At 41.1% G+C, this 24,955-nt stretch overlaps 1 protein-coding gene across 2 annotated transcripts in view; it reads left to right on the top strand.

Moving 5' to 3' along the window:
- Positions 1–24,955, top strand: part of NELL1 (neural EGFL like 1) — a 1,051,740-nt gene that overhangs the window by 5,589 nt on the left and 1,021,196 nt on the right. For both annotated transcript variants that reach the window (XM_061406202.1, XM_061406204.1), the window contains exon 2: positions 5,033–5,161. In XM_061406202.1, coding sequence (XP_061262186.1) covers positions 5,033–5,161 — 129 coding nt within the window. The remainder of the gene's footprint in view (positions 1–5,032; positions 5,162–24,955) is intronic.

Genomic DNA, 24,955 nt, shown 5'->3' with positions numbered 1-24,955 from the left:
GTTTGGCCTGCATTGGTCACTTATTTTCACAATAATACTGCCTAATAAGTCACCAGAAACTAAAAATAGCATTTATTTTGGTCCATGTATCTGTTGCCTGGTTTGATGATTGGCTTACCTTGGCCAGGTTTGGCTGGGCATCATCCCAAACCCAAGTAAGGTGTCTGTCCCAAGTGTCTGAATCTCCCTGGACCAGTGGCCCCACTGGACCATGCTCTTCTCATGGTGATGCAGAGGTACAAGGGAACAGGCTCCACCACACAGGCTTATTCAAGTCTTTGCTTGTATCATGTTGCTAATATTGTTACTGAGTCCAAGCTCACTGCTCATCACGTGACAGGCCAATCAATCAGGAGATGAGGTGTCGAGGCAAGCAATAATGACTTTTCTTGGAAAGCTGGCAGACCAAGAAGATGGCCGACTAATGTCTCAAAATAACCATCTTATCAGGGTCTGGATGCCAGTTTCTTTTACAGAACATGTTGTAGTCGTTGTGCAGGTTGGAAAAGAATTTCCAGACATGAGACAGAATGAGAGGAAAATAAAGTCTATTAGAGTGGGAGACGCCATTAGAATAGAGGGCCAGCTCAAGGGACAGCCTACTGCTTTTGTGGGCTCGTAGCCAATTTTTATAGCCTCAAAACAGAAAATTCCTACCAGAATGATGCATTAGGTGATTGGTTAGGGTGCTCTAGGGTGGGTAATAGGGTGGTTATTTTACCTAATATGGGGTCAGGGAACTGTGTTTAAATCTAGAGGCTCATGGCAATAGTTGCTATGGGGCATGATCAGTTCCAGAGATTTTTATCCTGTGACCTTGGTACAGGGCTCCACGGAACACAGAGTAGAGGAGGTGAGGAAGTAAAGTAAAAAGGCCATTCATCTTGCAAATATCTCGGAATGACCAGCCTTGGGAAAGGGGTGTGTCAATTTGCTTTTTCTTGCAGCCATTCACACTCGCAGCTAGTGGGTGGACAGGGTCATGATGTTTCCCTGAACAAAAGCACTCTGGTTTAGCATTCAGGTAGAGGGACAGGCTTCCCTGAGGCAAGCCATTATGTATAGACAGTATTCTTTTATTGAAAAAAGCAACAGGGAGCAAAGGTTAAAGTAAAAGAAGCAGAGCCAACATATAGTCAGATTTCATTCTTTCTTGTAACTACATCCTAATGAATCAAACAAGTTACTTGACCAGGCTCAAACTCAAGGGATGGGAAGTTTATTCCCACTCTAAGGATCTCCACTGCTGCTGCTGCTAAGTCACTTCAGTCGTGTCCGACTCTGTGCGACCCCATAGACGGCAGCCCACCAGGCTCCTCCATCCCTGGGATTCTCCAGGCAAGAACACTGGAGTGAGTTGCCATTTCTTTCTCCAATGCATGAAAGTGAGAAGTGAAAGTGAAGTCACTCAGTCGTGTCCAACTCTTAGCGACCCATGGACTACAGCCCACCAGGCTCCTCCATCCATGGGATTTTCCAGGCAAGAGTACTAGAGTGGGGTGCCACTGCCTTCTCCAAGGATCTCCACAGCCATATAGCAAAAAGTGTGGATATGGGAAGGGTAAAGATTTGAAGCCAAGAATTCAGTCAACCATATCCCTTTTAAAAAATTTCCTTGGCTTGAATTGGGATTCCCTCATAGCTCAATTGGTAAAGAATCCGCCTGCAATGCAGGAGACCCTGGTTTGATTCCTAGGCCAGGAAGACCCACTGGACAAGGGAAAGGCTACCTGCTCCAGCATTCTTGGGCTTCCCTGGTAACTCAGCTGGTAAAGAATTTGCCTGCAATACGTGAGACCTGGGTTGGATCCCTGGGTTGGGAAGATTCCCTGGAGAAGGGAAAGGCTACCCAGTCCAGTATTCTGGCCTGCAGAATTCCCTGGACTGTATGGTCCATGGGGTTGCAAAGAGTTGGACATGACCGAGCAACCTTCACTTTCTTTGGCTTGAATTCCATCCAGTCCTCTCATGGTATTCCCCAGATATGCACATTGTCTGAGATCACTGTACCCAAAGCAGTGATCATGCATCCACTTTTTGGTTAATTCTGAGGGTCCTAAATTCAGGGTGTGACATACACAAGGCCTTGTGCAAGGCACCAAGACTATAGGAATGCTTCCTTCGTCTTGTGTCCAGCTAAGGGCTCATTCCCCAAACTGCCTTCCAACTTCCTGGCTAGAGCTAGACCAGCATAGAGGTCCTCTGAGATCACTCTTAATCTCTGCCGTATAGGTATAGAGCACTATAGGTTAAACTGAAATATTAATTGCTTTTCTTCCTTTCCAAGATGATCATTGAATTGCTGATATCTGTTTGCTTGGAGAAAAGCATCACCAGTCTCAGTGAGAGGCATCCAGTGCTGTGACATTGATAGATGCCCATTGGCTTGGTGCTTCTTTGCACAGAGTAGGTAGTTGGTCAGTCATCAGTCTTTGTGAATTGAGTCTGTGTCAGACAGGTAGGATGTACTGATGTAAATCAGAGCACATCCCACTCTTCCCCCCTTAACACATACCTGAAAGCCCTCTAATGATTGTTGTTTAGTTGCCAAGTTGTGTCTGACTCTTTTTGTGATCCCATGGACTGTAGCCCACCAGGCTTATCTGTCCATAAGATTTCCCAGGCAAGAACACTAGAGTGAGCTGCCGTTTCCATCTCCAGGGGATCTTCCTGACCCAGGGATCAATCCTGCACCTCCTGCATTGGATTCTTTACCACTGAACCACCAGGGAAGCCTCATCTCTAATGATGCCCCATTGCAGTTAGAATGCTCTCTCTCCTTGCTGCAGTTCACAAGGCAGTTCCTGCTCAGGGACCCTACTTTCTACTGCTGTCCCCCGGCCCACTCTGCTCTGGCCACAGCAGCCTTTTGTGTGTTTCCTGAACATGCCAAGCTTGTTTCTGGTTTGCATTTGCTGTTCTCTCAATAAATAGAAAGCTTCCCCCCACCCCAGATCTTCCCTTCTGGAATGATCGTCAGCCCCTATTGTCATTAAGGTTTCTGCTCAGAGGAACCTTCCTCTACCATCCTTTTTAAAGCCTCCATGCAAGCTGCTTTCTATTTCATAACTCTTATTTTCTCATAGCTTTTATTTTCTTTGTGGCATTTATTGCCATCTTGGGCTTCCCTGGTGACTCAGACGGTGAAGAATCCGCCTGCAATCTGGGAGACCCAGGTTCAATTCCTAGGTTGGGAAGATCCCTTGGAGGAGGGCATGGCAACCCATTCCAGTATTCTTGCCTGGAGAATCCCCTTGGACAGAGGAGCCTGGCAGGCTACGGTCCATGGGGTCACAAAGAGTCAGACACGAATAAGCACAAACAAAAGCACATTGCCATCTCAAATTATCTTATTTACCTATTTGCTTACTTGCCCTCTCTTCACCTGCTGCCTTAGGAATGTGTGCTCAGGGAGGCCAGCTCCAGTGCCTTGCAGTGAGTGCAGTGTGTTTGTTACAACGAAAGCACTCAGTCACATTTGTTGAAAAACTACTGCATTCAACACACGGGTGAATGAATAACTGAATAAATGAGTTGTCTTTGGGTAAACTGGTCTCGCATTTGGCTGCATTTGGAAGGGGAAGACTTAAACCTTCAGTTTAGAGGACAAGGGGAAGCGTGACAAAAACTGAGAAGGTGGCTCTGTGCACTGTGCTTCTCATTTAACCCTTTGTCCACCTTGGGGATGACAGGCTTTGGCTCCCAAGACCCTTCCCTGAGCCACCTTCCATTGATGGAAGCCTAGATTGCTGCAGGAGTCTTTGTCTCCTAACAGGAAAAGAGTGAGAAGCGTGGAGATTTCCTTCTGCAGGTCTATGGGGAAAGGGGTGAGGTTGGGAGGACGGATGAGGTTGTCACAGGGTGTGATGTCCTGAATGAAATGCACTCGGTCTCTCTGGGACAAGCTCTCCAAATCTTGCTTCAGTGACTACGTTACCACCAGACAATCATTGACAGCTGTTGCTGATTAAAACGTCTCCAACTGTGCAATCAGAATTGCACTATTGAGATGCTAAGTGTAGACAGACACAGCCTTTAGGAATGGCTTAAACAGAATCCCTTGGAGTGATTGCTAGCCTTATTAATATATATATAACTGGAAGCCACTTTGCAGGCATGAGCGAATCATTCTACAGAGCACCATGTAGATGGGAGACAGGTTCGAGGATTTGCCTTTATCAGACCAGATGATGGAGGCTCAGGGCCCTGTTTCTCTGTGCCCTGTAATTCTCCAACAAGAGTTGTCAGGGAGTCTACCTTTTCAGTGATCCCCTTGAAATGTACACCCGTGGTTCTGGGGATTCCCTTTCCTGGCCAGTACCTCTGTCACCCCTGTCCAGCAGGGACAGCATCCCATTTCCTTCCTCTTTATCACACATGTGGGTGCCTGATTAACAGTGCTCTGCAGAGGTGTTTCCTGGTGATGGTGGTGCCAGTAGTCATTACTGCCTCAGTCTGAACAGGAAGATCAGGGCCACAGTCCAGTACCCATTGTCCCTAAATTGAAAAAAGCACAGAAACCCAAAAGATAACTTACTTGACAGCAAAACCTACCCTGAGCTGAACTCCTTTGGTGGCAAAACTTGACTTAAACTGATATGAGGCTGTGTATAGTCTTTACTTGTACCAATTAGAAGGAAACACCATACTTTTTGCTTTAGAAATACTGTGTTTGGTTATAGGGTGCTGATGTAGACTTTGTTGAAGGTGTTACATAAAATGAGTATATGGGCCAAATTAGCTTTCCAACAGATGATCCATTCTGAGTTATGAAATATATTTGGCCCTGAGGGTTTTGCATAGGGATTATCAATCTGTAGTGGGGATGGGAAAGGGACGAAGAAACCATCGTATCAGTGGGATGATGGAGCAAAGAGTTGCCTTCCTTTTCCATTTAGGAAAAGAGCAACTCCAAGCACTCATCACTGGCTTCTTTGTAGTCCCTGCCACTCCTGTCCTCTGCCACTTCTGTTCTATGTAGTTTCGAGCAAGTCTGCATTTTCAGACAAGATGGCTCTCTGTTCCTTTTCAGTGGTGGGCTTTGGGCTGGATCCGGATCTTCAGTTGGATATCATCACTGAGCTCGACCTTGTGAACACCACCCTTGGGGTCACGCAGGTGTCCGGACTGCACAACACCAGCAAAGCATTTTTATTTCAAGGTAAAGGCGTCTCTCTCCTTTGCATGGGGTCAGGACTTGGGGAGGAACTTGGGATCTGCCTGGGGCATGTTCCTCTGGAGTGTTATTTGTTGGGTGATCATCTCTGTTACTTCTCCTATGTTATCGCCGTGAGGAATGTCCAGAGATGCTGAGGGTGCTTAGATATTTGAGGGGTGTTCTGAGGGTGTAAGGGGGGCAGTAGTGGTCATGGTGATTGAACATTTGGCTTGGCAGTGATATATATCCCAGGGGATTTTGGTGAGGGATCTGAAGTAGAATGAATTTGTAAAGTCCTTGAAAGCCACTGACCAGTCATGTTTTTTCCACAGGATATTTTTTCTACCGTTATCCATATGTTTACCCATATCTATTAGTGCATCTATTCCTATTCTTCTATCTACATCTCTCATTCATCAGGGGACCATGCACACAGAGGATATTTTATGGCTGCAGTGTCTTAGGGGTACAGCTTAGTTGGTTCTGCCTGCTATAAATCTGACTACAATTCGTTAAAGTGTTCAACAAGCATGCATCAGGGCATTATAGTGCACTTCGTAAAAGCCTGGCCCTGGAGCCTGACTGCTTAGGATCAGATGCCAACCCTATCGTTTACTGACTTTGCAGCGTTGGACAATTCCTTAGCCTGACTCTGCCTCTGTCCTCATCTGAAATGCATCATGTGACTATTACAATGCATCATGGGACTATTACAGTGATTGAGGAATGAATCCAGTAGAGTGGTTCAAACAGTGCCTGATAACATAGTAAATCCCCCGGAAGTACTAGCTCTTATTATGGAACCCCTACTGTGTACCAGGCACCATGCTAATACTAGGATTATTAATAAGAGTAAATAAATAGACTGAGGGAAACAGTCATTACGCAAGTAATTATTGACTTCCACTGGCTATACTTATCTTGAGGGAGATGTATAGGTTGCCAAATAAGAGTATACAGGGAGATCTGATTTAATGGGTGTGGGGAGATGGTAGTGGTCAGGGAAAGGCTACCCTGAAAAAGTGATGGGTCAGCAGAAGTGTGGAAAATGAATAGAAAGCCTGGTGTAGGAAGAGGTGGGGGCTCAGAACGAATTGGGCAGTAATGATATGTTATGAAGGTCTTAAGGCAGAAACCAACAGAAAGACATTTAGCATGGCTAAAAGGTGGTGAGCGGCTGGAGAGGTAGGCAGGGACTAGGTCACACTGGGCCCTGTAGGCAGAACTGATATTTAGCTGATGTCCGTGAGCTTGGTGTGCTGATGCTTTATGGCCGGTGTCCATTCTAATAGGTGGGAGGCCATGTACTTGTTAACTATTACAAATATTACCCAGGCTCTTGTTAGTTTTCTGCTTTACTCTCAGATCAGTGGGGGCCTTTGATGAGTTGAAGCAGGGGAGTTATATGATCAGATATAGCAGTCAGACAGCTGGGATATTCCTATACAAAAATGCCTGGCGGGCTTCTTTGAACCAAGCCTTTTGTGAAGATAACAAAAGGATTATTTTAGAATGACTGAACCAACATTATGGGATGATATATATATCCTGTGCAGAGAATTTCAGTCTTGTTAATAATATACAGCACATCTACAGATCCTATATAGTAATATGTAACAGGGCTACAGGTATGTTAATTTCCACTCACTCTAGGAATCAGTGAAGCAAATAGATTGGGCATGCTTAAGAGCAGACAGACTGGGTCAGTTTTCTCTTTGCATTGTGCAAGATCTGTTCACTTACTATTGAGAGACCATCCCACTCTTGGTTTGAGAGGTGCTGCTGACACTTTGTCAACAGAGTTGTTATGGAAGCCTGGCTCATCTCTACACTTCATGAAAGCAATAGTCTTTCTATCTAAATACCCCTACATCCCTACGGCCAAAGTATTGTGCATGGTACGTAGTAGGTGATGAAGAAACATTTTGAACTGCATTAAAATTTCCTCTGTCCAATGTGCTCTTTGAAAGGCTTGCTGCCTGCTTTATACACTAGTCTAGTCATTTACTCATTTATTTATTCCCTAGGCTAGATCTCTGCTCTCTAATTTGTGTGTTCTCCGCTTCTGGGATGTCTACCATGCTCCAACAACAGGGAGAGATTTTCAGCTTCTTTGGTGGGAAGAATAACTGTATCATGGGAGTTTGACTGAGGAGGGCTTTCACTAATCAGGGCCCTTGTGATTGCATTACTTGGATAATCCAGGGTAATCTCTCCATCTCAGGATCTGTAATCTGTAAAGTCCATTTGGCATGTAAGGTAACATATTTCATGTATTTTGGCAATCAGGACATTGACATTTTCAGGGAACTATTATCCTTTTTACCACAATGTCTGCCCACTGGCCCCTCCAAATTCATGTCTACTCCACATGAAGAATAAATTAACCCCATCCCAGTATCTCCCAAGGTCTTAATCCATTATAACATCAGCTCAAAGTCTAAAATCTCATCCACTCATCAGTTGAAAAATTTCTAGTCTCACTGTCTAATCTAAATCAGATATGAGTGGGACTCTGAGTATTTGCTGTTTTGGAGCAAAATTTTTCTTTATCTGTGGATCTGTGAAACTAGAAAAAACTAATCTGCTTCCAGAATATAATAGTGTGACAGGTATAGGATTCCAGTTATAGAAGTTTCTGTCCAAAAGGGAAAAGTGGAAAGAAGAAAGGGGTCACTGGTCCCAAGAAAATTTGAAATCCAGTAGGACAAACCCCACTGGGTATTAGGGCCTGAGGGTCATCCTCTGTGGTCCTTGGCTCTGCCTTCTAAGTTTATGACTTGTTTCTATGAATCATTCTTTTTCATGAAAAGTAGCATATGTTTGTAGTTTGATAGGTTTTTTTTTTTTTTTTTTAATTTACTTTTAAATATTTGGCTGTACCCAGTTGTGGCATGGAAGATCTGGTTCTCTGACCAGGGTTTGAACCTGGGCCCCCAGCATTGGGAGCATGGAGTCTTAGCCACTGGGCCACCAAAGAAGTCCCTATAGTTGAATAGTTTTATCAACCTATGTCTTACCTATAGAATCTGGGGAGTCCATGAGCCTTATTTCATCATCTTCCTGTTCCCTTCAGTCCTAGGTGGCAGTGTTTCTCTGGTATAACATTCTCAAAAACTTGGAGGGTTTCCTGTCCATGAGACAAAAGGCTCCTTTACAGATCTTTCCAAGAAATTCCATCTCTGTTATATTTCTGACTTCTACTGGGATGACTGAGGGGATCCCTGAATTACAATTCTGATCTCTTCAAAGCACCCTCTGGTTGATTGAATATTCTGACCGTTTTGATCTTTCAGAAGTACTAGCAAAAAGTGGTTCAGCCACATCCTTGGCTTCCTTCCAGAGCAGACTTTCCTGACAGTGAATTTCCTAATTTTATTGTTTTTTCAATCTGGATAGGCTGGGAATTTTCTATATGATCAATCCTGGTTCCTTTTTGCTAAACGGCTCTTCGCTTAATCTTTTTCCTCTCACTTTTTTCTGTATGCCACAAAGAGAAACCAGGCTGCACCTTCAACACCAGAAATCAGGAGTGAAAAATAGACTTTTAAGGGCTAAAATCAATGTGCTGACAGAGCTGTGTTCCTTGTATGGCCACTATAGGCTAATCAGTTTATTGTTTTTCCAGCTTCCAGCAGCTGCCGCGTTCCTTAACTTGTGGGTACATCGCTTCAACCCTCTGCTTCTGTTTCACATTTCTTTTTTTCTGTTTCTGTCACATTTTCTTCTCTTGTACTGACTCTTCTGCTCCTTTTTTTCCCCTCTTACAAGGACCCTTGTGGGTCCTTTTCCCTATATTGGGCCCACCTGGATAATCTAGGATAATTTCTTCATTTTAAGGTTCATAACTCTGTCACATTTGCAAAGGCTTATGCTGTGTAAAGTAATATATTTATAGGTTTTGGGGATTAAGATGTAGAGATCTTTTGAGGGTAGGGATTTAATTTTGTCTGCCATAGGATGACTACTCACTGCTGGGCAGAAATATGGGCAATAGGATATTTCCAGAATACTCCAGATAAGTCCTTTCTAGTGCATCATTGTCCAACAGAAATATAAGTAAGTGAGTCATATCTTTGATTTCAGTTTTTGTAGTAGCCATATGAACCATGTAAAAATCAAGTGAAATTGATTTTAGCTATACATTTATTTAATCCAACACATGAAAAATATTATCATTTCAACATATTGTCAATACAAAAAATTGTTAATGAGATATTTCACATTTTTTCCAAAGTAAAAAATCTCATCTATAATTTATAGTTACAGTATACAGATTTGGCAAGTTATTCCATACATAATTTTAAGTATCATTAAAAAATTTAACAGCTTTGTTAAAATGTAGTTGGGTTATAATAAACTGTACATATTCAAACTGTACAGTTTGTTAATTTTGATATGTGAAAACACCAGTGAAATGATCATCACAATCAAGATAATGAACATAGCTATCACCCCCAAAGTTTCCTCTTTTTAAAATAATCCCTCCTTTCTGTATTTCAGCCTCTACCCTCAGGTAACTACTAATCTGCTTTCTGTCAATATACAGTAGTTTGCATTTTCTAGAAAGTTTATTTGAAAAAGTGCTGCACTCAATATATATGCCAGCAAATCTGGAAAACTCAGCAGTGGCCACAGGACTGGAAAAGGTCAGTGTTCATTCCAATCCCAAAGAAAGGCAATGCCAAAGAATGCTCAAACTACTGCACAATTGCACTCATCTCACATGCTAGTAAAGTAATGCTCAAAATTCTCCAAGCCAGGCTTCAGCAATATGTGAACCGCGAACTTCCTGATGTTCAAGCTGGTTTTAGAAAAGGCAGAGGAACCAGAGATCAAATTGCCAACATCCGCTGGGTCATGGAAAAAGCAAGAGAGTTCCAGAAAAACATCTATTTCTGCTTTAGTGACTATGCCAAAGCCTTTGACTGTGTGGATCACAATAAACTGTGGAAAATTCTGAAAGAGATGGGAATACCATACTACCTGACCTGCCTCTTGAGAAACCTGTATGCAGGTCAGGAAGCAACAGTTAGAACTGGACATGGAACAACAGACTGGTTCCAAATAGGAAAAGGAGTACGTCAAGGCTGTATATTGTCACCCTGTATTTAACTTATATGCAGAGTACATCATGAGAAACGCTGGACTGGAAGAAGCACAAGCTGGAGTCAAGATTGCCACGAGAAATATCAATAACCTCAGATATGCAGATGACACCACCCTTATGGCAGAAAGTGAAGAGGAACTCAAAAGCCTCTTGATGAAAGTGAAAGTGGAGAGTGAAAAAGTTGGCTTAAAACTCAACATTCAGAAAATGAAGATCATGGCATCTGGTCCCACCACTTCATGGGAAATAGATGGGGAAACAGTGGAAACAGTGTCAGACTTTATTTTTCTGGGCTCCAAAATCACTTCAGATGGTGACTGCAGCCATGAAATTAAAAGACGCTTACTCCTTGGAAGGAAAGTTATGATCAACCTAGATAGAGACATTACTTTGCCAACAAAGGTCTGTCTAGTCAAGGCTATGGTTTTTCCTGTGGTAATGTATGGATGTGAGAGTTGGACTGTGAAGAAGGCTGAGCACTGAAGAATTGATGCTTTTGAACTGTGGTGTTGGAGAAGACTCTTGAGAGTCCCTTGGACTGCAAGGAGATCCAACCAGTCCATTCTGAAGGAGATCAGCCCTGGGATTTCTTTGGAAGGAATGATGCTACAGCTGAAACTCCAGTACTTTGGCCACCTCATGCAAAGAGTTGACTCGTTGGAAAAGACTCTGATGCTGGGAGGTATTGGGGGCAGGAGGAGAAGAGGATGACAGAGGATAAGATGGCTGGATGGCATCACTGACTCGATGGACGTGAGTCTCAGTGAACTCCAGGAGTTGATGATGGACAGGGAGGCCTGGCATGCTGTGATTCATGGGGTCGCAAAGAGTCGGACACGACTGAGTGACTGATCTGATCTGATCTGATCTGATACAGTGTCTACTCATTTTGGGAGGATCTAAATTCTTTCATGTGTCATAGTTATTTCAAGACTAGTAATAACATGTAAAGTGCTTTTCTTATAGCCAGGATATATAGAAGGGTCTTTTTTTTTTTTTTTAAACCAGAATGTCAATCTCTGTTCATCAAGGTTAGTTAGGCCATTTATATTAATATGATTATTGATATGTGGTTTAGTTGCTAAGTCGTGTCTGACTCTTGCGATCCAATGGACTGTAGCCTGCCAGGCTCCTCTGTCCATTGGATTTTCCAGGCAAGAATACTGGAGTGGGTTGCCATTTCCTTCTCCAGGGGGTCTTCCCGACCCAGGGATTGAACCCGGGTCTGCTGCATTGCAGGCAGATTCTTTACCAACTGAGCTACAAGTGAAGTCCGATTATTGACATGGTTGTACTTAAATCTATGTTTTTGTTATTTGTTTTCTACTTGTCTATTCTTTATTTCTCCCCTCGCCTCTTCTGGCTTCTTTTAGAGTAATTGAAAATTTCTTATGATTTCTTTTTTAATCTCCTTTCTTGGTTTACTCTTTGTTTCACTATTTTATGTTGTCTTAGGGTTTATAGTATACATCTTTAAATGATGGCAGTGTACCTTCAGGTGATACAACTTCATGTGTACAATAAGAATATTTTGATAGTATACTTCCCTCCCCTGACACTGTACTACTGTTGTTCTACATTTTACCTTATGTTATAAACTCCATTCTACATTGTTGTTATTTTTATTATTCAATTATCTTTTGAACATATTTAGATAATACGAAAATCAATCACATATTAACTCACACATTTAGTTACTATTTCCTGTGTTCTTCAGTCTCTTGCATGGATTCTTATTTCAATCTGGTTTCATTTTTATCCTGTCTAAAGGACTTTGTTCAACATTTCTTATAGTGCAGGTAATTAATTCTTTCAGGTTTTGTATGTCTGAAGTCTTGATTTTTTTAAAACCCTTTTTGCTGGGTGTAGAATCTTGGGTTGGCAGTTTTATTTCTTTCAGTCCTTTAAAGATGTTGATCCACTATCGTCTCACTTGTACTGTTTCCAATGAGAAAACTGTCATCATCCTATCTTTATTCCTCTGTAGGTAATGTAACTATGCTCCTTGCTTTGAAGACTTTCTCTTATCACTAACTTTAAGCAATTTGATAATGATGTACGTTGGTCTGATTTTCTTCATATTTCTTGTGTGTGGGATCTGTTGAAATTCATCACATTTAGGAAAAAAAATGACCTTTATATCTTCAAATATGTTTTCTGTTTCTTTCTCTTTACTTTTGGGACTCCAATTATGTATATGTTAAGCTGCTTAAAGTTGTTCCATAGCTCACTGACATTCTGTTCATTTCAAAAGTTCTTCCGCTCTTTTCTCTCTATGTATCATTTTTGGTAGTTCCTATTACTCTGCCTTTAAGAACTGTTCTTCTGTATCGGCTGCTCTTAGTATAATTCTATTTTTTTTTATGTCATGTGTTGTAATTTCATCTCCATAAGTTCAGTTTGACTCTTTAAAAAATTTTCCATTCTTTATCCAACTCTTTGAATAGATGGAATGCAGTTATCATCAGTCCTGGGATGATTCTGATTAATTTTTCTCACTACTGCTACCTTGTATCCTAGGTAATTTTTGATTAATGCCAGACATTGTAAATTTTGCCTTGTTTAGTATTTGATAAATCTTTTTGCATTTTAATAAATATTCTTGAATTTTATTCTAGGACACAGTTATTAAAAAACGATTTTATTCTTTTGGATCCATTTTTTTTTTTGACTGAGAGAGAGTTGATGTGCAATATTAGGTAAGTTTTGGGTGTACAGTGTAGTCCTTCAATAATTTCGAAGGTTATGGATCCTACTTTTAAGATTTGTTAGATGACTCAGAGCAGTGCTAGTGAATAGTTTAGAACGAATTATTTTCCATCACTGAGGTAAGACCTTCTGGGTGCCCCATGAATCATGGGGTTTTCCAGTTCTAGCGGTGAGAGTAGGTACTGTTCTCTGCCTTATGTGTGTGCTGGGCACTGTTTCCTTTGGGTGGTTTTTCTCTGTCCTTGGGTACTTTTCTTGCATGCGTGCATTGATCAGTAGTCTGTTGAGAGAGTTCTATATTTTTCTCTCTGCTGTGTGTCTCTCACATATGCTGTCCTGTGAAATCTAGGTGCCTTGGTCTCCCCACACTCAGCTTCTTCATCTCAATGCAGGGAGACTCCTGGGCTTTGCCTGCATTTCTTCTTCCTGTGACACAGCTTGGAAACTCAGCGGTAAGCTTATGTGATTGTAGGATTCGTCTCTTTTGTTTTTCATCTCTCAAGGGTCACTGTCCTTCATTGACTGATGCCCAGTGTCTGCTGTTTCATTGAATATTCATTTAAAATGTAAATTCAAACTAATTCAAATTTCATAAAATTAAACATTCATTTTCTCCACCACACTCATCATATTTCAAGTGCTCAATTGCCATATGTGGCTTGGGGTTGCTATATTGGACAGTGTAGGTCTAGAGAGGCTCAGGGATTTTAGTATTTTACCATAGTTCAGTTAATATGATCAAATCAAGAAGCCCTTCTTTCAAGTTTAATATGTAAGTAACAAACTACTTAAGCTCTCTACCTCAAAGTATCTCCCTTTGCTCAATGATAAACTGGTGTAATAATAGTACTTACTATATATGATTATAGTGAGAATGAAATATACTAATACACATAGAGCATTAGAACTGTACTTGGTACATGGTAAGCTCTTGTTAAATGTTAGTGCATGCATTTGTAAGTAATAGGGTATAACTTTGGTCTTCTTATGTGTATTATCTGTCTGGTGTGTTATGAATGTCAATTTTTAACCTGCAGAGATAAGTTGGGATAGTGAGAAAAGCAGAGGATTGTGTAGAGGATAGATTAGGTCTCAGCACTTTCTATGTATAAATTTATTTCACCTCAGTAATGCATAAAGGAAGTATTATCATTCATAAATGGATGTACCTTGAGTCAGTACTTAGGGGGATCAGTGGATATGTCTTTTAATGTCTTCTAGCCTCAGTTTCCTCATCTGAAAATGGGATTGATTATATAAATTAAATAATAATATATGAGACAGTATTTTGAAGACTATAAAGCATAGCTGATGATGCCCAAGTGGGAGTTATGCCAGAGCCACAGAGACGTGGAAATATGGTGGCTGGAGCTGGGGGCACCGCCCTGGTCGTCCAGGGGCTGCAGTTTGTTCTGTTCCCCTCCGCCACCCACTCCTTTTCCCATGAGCTGGAAGTGGGATTCCCCACTGACTGAGACAGGTTGTCTTGCGGAAATGAAAAACAAAAGCTCTTATATATAGAATGGATAAACAATCACGTCCTACTGTATAGCATAGGGAACTATATTCAGTATCCTGTAATAAACCATAATGGAAAAGAATATGAAAAAGAATATATATATATATATATAAAACTGGGTCACTCTACTGTATACCAGAAGCCAAGATAATGTTGTAAATCAATCATACTTCAATAAAATAAAAAAAAAGAAAAAAGAGAAATATATAAAGTAAAAAAAAACTTCTTCTTCTCTTCCTTCCTTTATTTTTATTTTTTCTTCTATTTCACTATCCTAAGTCCAACTCTGAATTGATGTGTATTGAGGGAATGAAAACCTTCATGTCAATGCTGCTGCTGCTGCTACTGCTAAATCACTTCAGTTGTGTCCGACTCTGTGCAACACCATAGACGGCAGCCCACCAGGCTCCCCCGTCCTTGGGATTCTCCAGGCAAGAACACCGGAGTGGGTTGCCATTTCCTTCTCCAATGCATGAAAGTGAAAAGTGAAAGTGAAGTCCCTCAGTCATGTCTAACTCTTAGTGACCCCATGGATTGCAGCCTACCAGGCTCCTCCATCCATGGGATTTTCCAAGCAAGAGTACTGGAGTGGGGTGCCATTGCCTTCTCCGCATGTCAGTGCTAGCCTCTTAATAATAATACTGATAAATTTAAGTAGAAAGCTTAGTTAACTGGAAGCACTCCTATCCATACCAGCTCCAAAGTCTCATAGGATTTATTTTGTGGCTACTCAGCTTTTTAAGCTTATCTTTGTCACTGCTGTCCTTGTAGAATGCAAAGACTTGAGTGAGTAAGATTTTTATTGTCTTTTTACCAGAAACAAATCATATTTTAATAGATAAGGATTGGGGCTAGGAGCAGGGAGAATGAATGGCTATGTGTAAGACTGTCATTGATCTTCTCTAGGCTGAAAAACATCCTGAATGCCAGCATTCGAGTTTCAAAAATCATTCTAGAATACCTTTGCTTTGCTTTGAGTAGGACTGAGAGAAGCTCTGATTGAGTTTGAGACTGTACTGCCCCCTGACTGACAGCATCTTAGTGTTGAGTAGTTGGGGGATGTGTCTGTGTATTGGTGTTTCATTTATAAAAGAGAATTAGAATATGCATGAGTGCAGATTCTTTAATGTGTTAGTTTTTTTTTTTCCCCCCTGTCAGGAAAGTGCTACCTTGTAGGAATTTTACTTTTAGGAGGATTTCTGAGGAAAAAGTGGTATCTTATTTTATGTGACAAGAAAGAACAAAGGCTGATAAGAGATACTTTGAGGAAAAGACTGAGGCTTTTAGGATATATTTGCAGTCTAGGCTTTGAACTAGATGTTGAGGAAGACACAGAGGAATAAGCATAGATCCTGGCTGCAAAGAGCGTACTCTCTAGAAGGCAAGCACAGCATGTCATCAGACATTCTAATGCAGAGGACAAGAGAACTTGCAGTGGGGTGTGGATAAAGTGTGTTGAAGAGAGAAATGTCCTCTTACTGCCTCATTTGGGGAAGGCTCCCTGGGGGAACGTGGTACCTGAACCAGACCTCAAAAGATGGTTAGGAAGTAGCTATGTGTTTTCAGTTTCGTAGAAGTACTACCTGTGTGTAATTGTTTTTATAAGATGTGCTTGAAGTTTGAGCCATAGCTCTTAATACTTAGAAAATTTGAGTAAGATGAAGTTACCCAAAGGGTTGGTTTAATGCTGATCTTCTAAATTTCCTGCACCCACTGTTGCCCAAGTCTAAATTGTTTTTTCGTTGATTGGATGCGCCTAGTCGCTAATTACCTCTGGGAACATTTACAAGTGAACTTCACTTTGAGTGGAATGATTTAGTATAACTTTGCATTTAATCAGTTAGTGGAGTGATTCAATTCACATACTAACATCTCCCAAATACAGGTATTTTTGCTCTTGCCAAAAAACAAAAAACCCTAAAGTAAGCTGTGGGAGTGGGGTGGGTTTTCAAATTCCTCTCTGGGGCAAATTAACACCTGCACTGGCATATCCTGGAAAATCATTCAATGGCTCTGTGAATAAATGGATATCATAGAGCAAATAAATTCTGTATTTATTTCCCAAATCTGCATATTTCTAACATCTGCACTAAAATCTATTTTCTCACTCACGCTTCTTTTCGTATCAAATTGTACCTTAAGGAAGGAGATGGAGAGAGACAGCAGAGAATGTAAAAAGATAAGAAATCTTTTAGAAACTATTAAGTATAAAAGCCAATTCTGTGATAACAAATTGATCTTGGGCCAATTACCTTTTGGAATTTGCTTCTTCTTTGGTCATTTTGAGGAATGATGGTAGTGTCTATGATACAAGATATTTTCAAGGGTTAATTTATATAATACAAATTTATTGTAAGCCATAAGAAGAAATGGAAATGTTAGTCAATATTACTATTGAGTATTTATTCAGGAAATATACTTTTTAAAATTAGTTAAATATTTAGTGGGTATCTGCTAGGTATTAGATGGGCTTCCCTGGTGACTCAGTGGTAAAGAACCTGCCTGCTAAGCAGGAGACACAGGTTTGTCCCTTGGATTGGGAAGATCCCTTGGAGAAGGAAATGGCAACCCACTGCAGTATTCTTGCCTGGGAAATCCCATGGACAGAGGATCCTGGTGAGTTACAGTCCACAGGGTTGCAAGAGTCAGACAAGACTTAACAACGGTAGCAGCAGCAACAGCAGGAACTGTGTAGTAGGCATTCTTTCAAACACGAGGAATGCAGCAGTGAGCAAATCAGACCTAGAGAGTTCCAGTAACTGACATGAGCTGTAGTGACATAGGATTTGAATTCAGGAGTCTACACATGCAGAGTTTGTATCTTAGCCCCAGACATGTGGCTGTTTTTCCCTACCTCATGATGATGGGAAAGAAAAAATAAATGCAATATGATTGAGATCTCATTTCTTAGAAGAGACACCGAAGAATAATTTGCCAACATATCTTTCAGCAGGTATTTTAAATCACCCAGGACAGATGGTTATTTTGTAAATTAATGAATTTCATTTAATAGAATTTTTAATAATTCCTTCACTTGGAAGGTTCTACTGACTATCTGGAGATGACTACCTGGTAATCTGTTTGGCTGCCTGAAGAGAACATGCAAAAATACCAGAATTAACCATGAAGCTGCACTTTATTCTGTGGCTTTTTGGCCAGGGCTTTCTTGAGAAAGCATTTTGGGGGAATTAGCTGTGCCTTGATTGCCGTGCCCTTTGATGAATGCTGTGATTCTTACTTGGGGTTTATTTTAACGTATTGGGTCCAAATTGTTTTCGTTGGGAACAGATCTCCAAAATTAGAATGTAAATCAGTGGAGAAAATATGATTCAATATGCAAATATTTTATTTAAATACAAATTTTCATGGATGAAGCCAGTGTATGAAGTGAAGCCAAGATGTTTTGATAAGCTAGGCTGGCTCAGCCCTCATGCTTACAGCCTGTGAAAAATAAGGGCACACACACCATCTGGTGACATGGGGCCGCAGAGCACACGTGGGACCTTGAGGCTGGGAACCCAGGGTTTAGCTTGGCTCTTTCACTGTTGACTCCCTTAACTCCTCTGGGCCTCAGGTCTTTAAAGTCGTAGAATATTAGTTTGAAAAGGAATTATTTTGCAAAAGAAAAGAAAACTATGGATAAGCACAAAGCAAGAATGCAATAGCTGCTTCCTTGAATCAGCAAATGTTAATATTTTGTGTATTGCTTAGAATGTTAAAAACATTATAGACTAAGCTGAAGCCCCTGTATTCCCCTCCCTGTTCCATTCCTCTTCTCAGCTTCCTAAAGGCCATCAGTACCGTGGTTGATGAATATGTCCATTTGCATATGTATCAGTGTGTATGTGTGTGCACACTTGTATATTACCACATTTGTGCTTTTGTGTGTGTCAGTATACAAAATACGCAACACAGAGGGCATATGTGTAGGGGCTAAATGTACAGTCTTTGGAGCCAGATGGCCTAGATTCAAATCCCAGATCTGACTTTAAAAAAAAAATTATTTGGCTGTGCTGGGTCTTAGTCGTGCACAAGATCTTCAGTCTTCATCGTGGCCTGTGGAATCTTTAGTTACAGCATCTAAACACTTAGTTTCGGCATGTGGAATCTAGTTCCCTGATGAGGGATTGAACCCGGCACCCCTGCTTTGGGAGTGTGGAGTCTTAGCCAAGACCACCAGGAAAGTGCCCAGATCTGACTCTTACTAGCTGTGTCACCTTGGGGGAAATTCTTTAACTTCTCTGTGCCTCATTTTGCCCATGCGTAATATGGGGATAATAAAGCATCTATAGATGCTTTATTGTTCTGTGGATTGACTTGACTCATGTAATGTGTTAGAATATTATTGGGCATATAGTAAACATTTGTAAGTGTTAGTAGTTGTTGCTTTGTGTGGTTTAAGACATTATCTAAATGGCGTCGCACAGCATGGATCTTTCCGAAACTGACTTTACTCACCATTATTCTCTTGAGGACATACGGATCTAGTTCATTAGTTCGAACTGGTACATAACCCCATAGTGTGTTCATTAACTTGCCTATTGATGGAAACTTGGCTTGATTCAGATTTCTGACAGATAATACTTCGTGGTACATCTTCGTGCATGCTTCCTTGCCCATGGTTCTTAAATTCTTGAAATACATATCTCACTGTAGAGAAGATGTATTAAGGGAATCCATGCTGCTGCTGCTAAGTCGCTTCAGTCGCATCCGACTCTGTGTGACCCCATAGACGGCAGCCCACCAGGCTCTCCGTCCCTGTGATTCTCCAGGCAAGAACACTGGAGTGGGTTGCCATTTCTTTCTCCAATGCATGAAAGTGAAAAGTGAAAGTGAAGTCGCTCAGTCGTGTCCAACTCCTAGCGACCCCATGGACTGCAGCCTACCAGGTCCCTCCGTCCATGGGATTTTCTAGGCAAGAGTACTGGAGTGGGTTGCCATTGCCTTCTCCGAGGGAATCCATAATTATCCAATAATCCATTAGTTCAGTCCTGTGGTTGGTTGCCTAGTGATGGAAATAGTATTACATTGTGAGGCAACTTTTATTATTTTTGGAGTACTCTGTTAGAAATAATTTAGAGGAAGACAGGTTTACTTTAATACAATGCCCTTCCATTGATCCTGTCTAAATCACTGTAGTCACTTTGGCCACCTTTTGGTTCCTTGACTACCCCAAGATTTTTCCTGACCGGTGCTGTCATTCCTGCTTGCCTTTTGCCTGGAAGACTTCCTTATATCCGCACTTTTTTTTTTCTGGCTCTTACGGTTAAATGTCACTTCCTCAAGGAGGCCTTCCCTGACCGTCTTAGCTTTGAGGGGCCCCCATGTTATCAATCACCACTTCCTGGTGTTTAGTCCTTCAGCGTGGTCTCATAAGTTGAAAGTATGTATATATATATGTATAGTTTCCTGTATATGTTTTTGTCCTCCAGTAGATCATAGGTAACTCCATGACTCTTCTTGTTTCGTTTTCCATCCTAAATCAATTATCTAGCATAATACTTGGCACTTAGAGTTGGTACTTAGGAAGAGTTGTTCAGGTGATGAATAAAGAAATGATTTTTTAAAATGTTTTCTAATTGTGGTAAAAGTCACATAATATAAAACATACTATTTTAACCATTTTTAACTGTACATTTCAGTGCCACTAAGTACATCCATATTGTTTTGCAACTCTCGTCATCATGATCTGTCTCCTGAATTTGTCACCTTCCTAAACTGAAACTCTGTCCCCATTAAATAAATACTAACTCCCCATTCCCCCTACCACGCCCCCTGCCAACACTGGCATCTACTGATGTATTTTGTGACTCTATGAATTTGACTATTCTAGGTATTTCATTGCAGAAGGCAATGGCACCCTACTCCAGTACTCTTGCTTTGGAAATCCCATGGATGGAGGAGCCTGGTGGGCTGCAGTCCATGGGGTCACTAGGAGTCGGACACGACTGAGCGACTTCACTTTCACTTTTCACTTTCATGCATTGGATAAGGAAATGGCAACCCACTCCAGTGTTCTTGCCTGGAGAATCCCAGGGACGGGGGAGTCTGGTGGGCTGCCGTCTATGGGGTCACACAGAGTCGGACATGACTGAAGCGACTTAGCAGCAGCAGGTATTTCATATAAGTGGAATCAAACAGTATCTGTTTGCACTAATGTATATTGGAATGCATTTTAAGGTTAACTTTAAAGAAATGATTTAACGAGGCACTATGACCTCAGAGAAAAAGTCTGAATCCCTTTCTCAAGAGATAGCCTCCTGGATATTTGCAGGCAGCTTTCAAGGTCTCCTTCCCTTCCTTTCTCCAGGGTTAACATTTCTGGTTACTTCAGCAGTTCTCCATGGGCATCATTTTGAATTCCTCATCATTTTCTCTCATTCAACTACCTGTCTAGTTGTCTGTGCTCCTAATGATGTTTGATGTCTTGAATTAAACTTGGTGCTTTCAACCTGGTCTGGCCAGGACACAGCAGAGCATCCCCTTCTGGTTCAAATTTATATTCAAGTTTATATCAAGTTTCTATGGCTGCAGCCCCATTACAGAATTAATTCATCGTAAATTATTATGGACCAAGACCCTACAGAGGTTTGTTTGTTGTTTCACTTACTACAGCTAAGCTTTGACTTTCCCCTTGTTGAGCTTATGTAGTTGGTTTTTTGGATCTGTTTTTATGTCCTTATATTCATTACCATTAAATTTCATTACTATCTATAAAGGGAAAGTGTTGGATTAAACCACCAAGGTCACTTGCAGCTCTTAAAGATGGATTGGTTGTTCCAGACATCATTGTCCAATAGAACTTTCTGTAGTGAGGCAGATGCTCTATATTGATGCTGTCCAATAGGGCAGCCACAAGCCACATGTGGCTACTCATATCACTTGGATTGTGGCTACTGTAACTGAGAGACTTTAAATTTCATTTAATTTTAAGCATTTAAAATTTAAATTTAAGTAGCCACGTGTGGCTACTGGTTACTGTATTGGACCGAGCAGTTCTAGAGAAAAAGTTTCAAAATTTGAAAAGATGGAACGGTATGTATAACATTTATGGAGAAACCAACATGGAATCACAGGGTCTGTTTATCTACTCAATGTTCTTTGTTTTATTTAATAAAGTTCTTTCATTTTTTACTGAGCATCAGCAAAGTGCCAGGCATAGAACTAGATGCTGGATGGAGATAGAGCGTTGAAAAAGGTAGTTATAACCCCTGCTGACAAGGAACTTCCTGTCTGGTGCAGTGTTCCCAGCTCTGGATTTCATACTAGAATTGCTTGGGGAACTTCAAAAAATTCAGATGATGAGGACCTCCCTTTAAGAGATTATGATTTATTTCATTGAACGTGAGGCCTACATTAGACTTTGTTCTTGTGGTTCAGTTGCTAAGTTGTGTCTGACACCTTGCAGCCCCATGGACTGCAGCACGCCAGGCTTCCCTGTCCTTCACCATCTCCCGGAGTTAGCTCAAACTCATGTCCATTGAGTCAGTGATGCCATCCAACCATCTCATCTCTGTCGTCTCCTTCTCTTCCTGCCCTCAATCTTCCCCAATGAATTTGCTCTTTGCACCAGGTGGCCAAAGTATTGAAGCTTCAGCTTCAGCATCAGTCTTTCCAATTAATATTAAGGGTTGATTTCCTTTAGGATAGAGTGGATTGATCTTGCTGTCCATGGGACTCTCCAGAGTCTTCTCCAGCACCACAATTTGAGAGCATCAGTTCTTTGGTGCTCAGCCATCTTTATGGTCCAACTCTCACATCCATACATGACTATTGGAAAAACCATAGCTTTGACCATATGGATCTTTGTTGACAAAGTGATGTCTCTGCTTGTCATAGATTTTCTTCCAAGGGGCAAGTGTCTTAATTTTGTGGCTGCAGTCACCATCTGCAGTGATTTTTCAGTCCAAGAAAAATCTGTCACTCTTTCCACTTTTTTCCATCTATTTGCCATAAAGTGATGGGACCAGATGCCATGATATTAGTTTTTTGAATGTTGAGTTTTAAGCCAGCTTTCTTACTCTCCTCTTTCACCCTCATCAAGAGACTCTTTAGTTTCTTTACACTTTCTACGATCAGAGTGGCATATCTGAGGTTGTTGATATTTCTCCTGGCAATCTTGATTTCAGCTTGTGATTCATCCATGCTGGCATTTTGCATGATGTACTCTGCATATAAGTTAAATAAACAGGGTGACATTATACAACCTTGACATACTCCTTTCCCAATTTTGAACCAGTTCGCCGTTCCATGTCTGGTTCTAACTGTTGCTTCTTGTCCTCCATACACTTCCTTAGGAGACAGGTAAGATGGTCTGGTATTCCCATCTCTTTAAGAGTTTTCTACAGTTTGTTGTGATCCACACAGTCAAAGGCTTTAGCATAGTCAATGAAGCAGAAGTAGGTGTTTTACTGGAATTCTTTTGCTTTTGCTGTAAACCAGTGGATATTGGCAATTTGATCTTTGTTTCCCCTGCCTTTTCTAAATCCAGCTTGTACATCTGGAAGTTCTCTGCTCACATGTTGTTGAAGCCTAGCTTGAAGGATTTTGAGCATTATCTTGCTAGCATGTTAAATGAGTGCAATTGTGCGATAAGTTGAACATTCTTTGGCATTGCCTTCCTTTGGGGTTAGAATGAAAACTGACCTTTTCCAGTCCTGTGACCATTGCTGAGTTTTCCAAATTTGCTGGCATTGAGTGCAGCACTTTCACAGCATCATCTTTTAGGATTTGAAATAGCTCAGCTGGAATTTCATCACCTCCGCTTGTTTGTAGTGATGCTTCTTAAGGCCCACTTGACTTCGCACTCCAGGATGTCTGGCTGTAGGTGAGTGACAACACCATCATGGTTATTGGGTCATTAAGATTTTTTTTGTAAAGTTCTATGTAGTCTTGCCACCTCTTCTCAATATCTTCTACTTTTGTTAGATTCTTGCTGTTTCTGTCCTTTAATGTGTCCATCTTTGCATGAAATGTCCCCTTGGTATCTCGGTATCTCCAATTTTCTTGAAGAGAGCTCTAGTCTTTCCCATTCTGTTTCTTTGCATTGTTCACTGATGAAGACTTTCTTATCTCTCCTTGCTATTCTCTGGAACTCTGCATTCAGTTGGGTGTATCTTTCCTTTTCTCCTTTACCTTTCGCTTCTCTTCTTTTCTCAGTTATTTGTAAGGCCTCCTCAGACAACCATTTTGCCTAGTTGCATTTCTTTTCCATGGCGATGGTTTGGGTCACTGCCTCCTGTACAATGTTGTGAACCTCCGTCCATAGCTCTTTAGACACTCTGTCTATCAGATCTAATCCCTTGAATCTATTTGTCACCTCCATTATATAATCATGAGGGATTTGATTTAGCTCATACCTGAATGGTCTCATGGTTTTCCCTACTTTCTTCAAGTAAAGCCTGAATTTTGCAATAAGGAGCTCATGATCTGAGCCACAGTCAGCTCCAGGTCTTGTTTTTGCTGACTGTATAGAGCTTCTCCTGGAGAAGGCAAACCCAACCCACTCCAGTACTCTTGCCTGGAAAATCCCATGGATGGAGGAGCCTGGGAGGCTACAGTCCATGGGATCAAGAAGAGTCGGACATGGCTAAGTGACTTCACTTTCACTTTTCACTTTCATGCATTGGAGAAGGAAATTGCAACCCATTCTAGTGTTCTTGACTGGAGAATCGTAGGGATAGAGGAGCCTGGTGGGCTGCCGTGTATGGGGTTGCACAGAGTTGGACACGACTGAAGCGACTTAGAAGCAGCAGCAGCATAGAGCTTCTCCATCTTCGGCTGCAAAGAATATAATGAATCTGATTTCAATGTTGACCATCTGATGATGTCTATGTGTAGAGTCATCTCTTGTGTTGTTGGAATAGGGTGTTTGCTATGACCAGTGTGTTCTCTTGGCAAAACACTGTTAGCCTTTGCCCTGCTTCATTTTGTACTCCAAGGCCAAATTTGCCTGTTACTCCAGGTATTTCTTGATTTCATGCTTTTGCAATCCAGTCCTCTTTGATGGAAAGGACAACTTTTTTGGATGTTAATTCTAGAAGGTCTTGTAGGTCTTCATAGAACCATTCAACTTCAGCTTCTTCAGCATTACTGGTTGGGGCATAGACTTGGATTAATTACTGTGATATTTAATGGTTTGCCTTGGAAATGAACTGAAGTCATTCTGTCATTTTTGAGATTGCATCCAGGTACTGCATTTTGAACTCTTTTAAGGGATTTTTGCCCAAGTAGTAGATATAATGGTCATATGAATTAAATTCACCCTTTCTGATCCATTTTAGTTCACTGATTCCTAAAATGTCGATGTTCACTCTAGGCATCTCCTGCTTGAACACATTTAATTTACCTTGATTCATGGACCTAACATTTCAAGTTCCTATGCAATATTGTTCTTTATGACATCAAACTTTACTTTCACCACCAGACACATTCACAGCTGAGAATTTTTTCTGCTTTG

The sequence above is a fragment of the Bos javanicus genome, chromosome 29 (assembly GCF_032452875.1).
Source record: "Bos javanicus breed banteng chromosome 29, ARS-OSU_banteng_1.0, whole genome shotgun sequence".
NCBI classification, from domain to species: Eukaryota; Metazoa; Chordata; class Mammalia; order Artiodactyla; family Bovidae; genus Bos; species Bos javanicus.
Note: the sequence above shows the minus strand (reverse complement) of the source record. Positions and strands in the feature narration are given on the sequence as shown.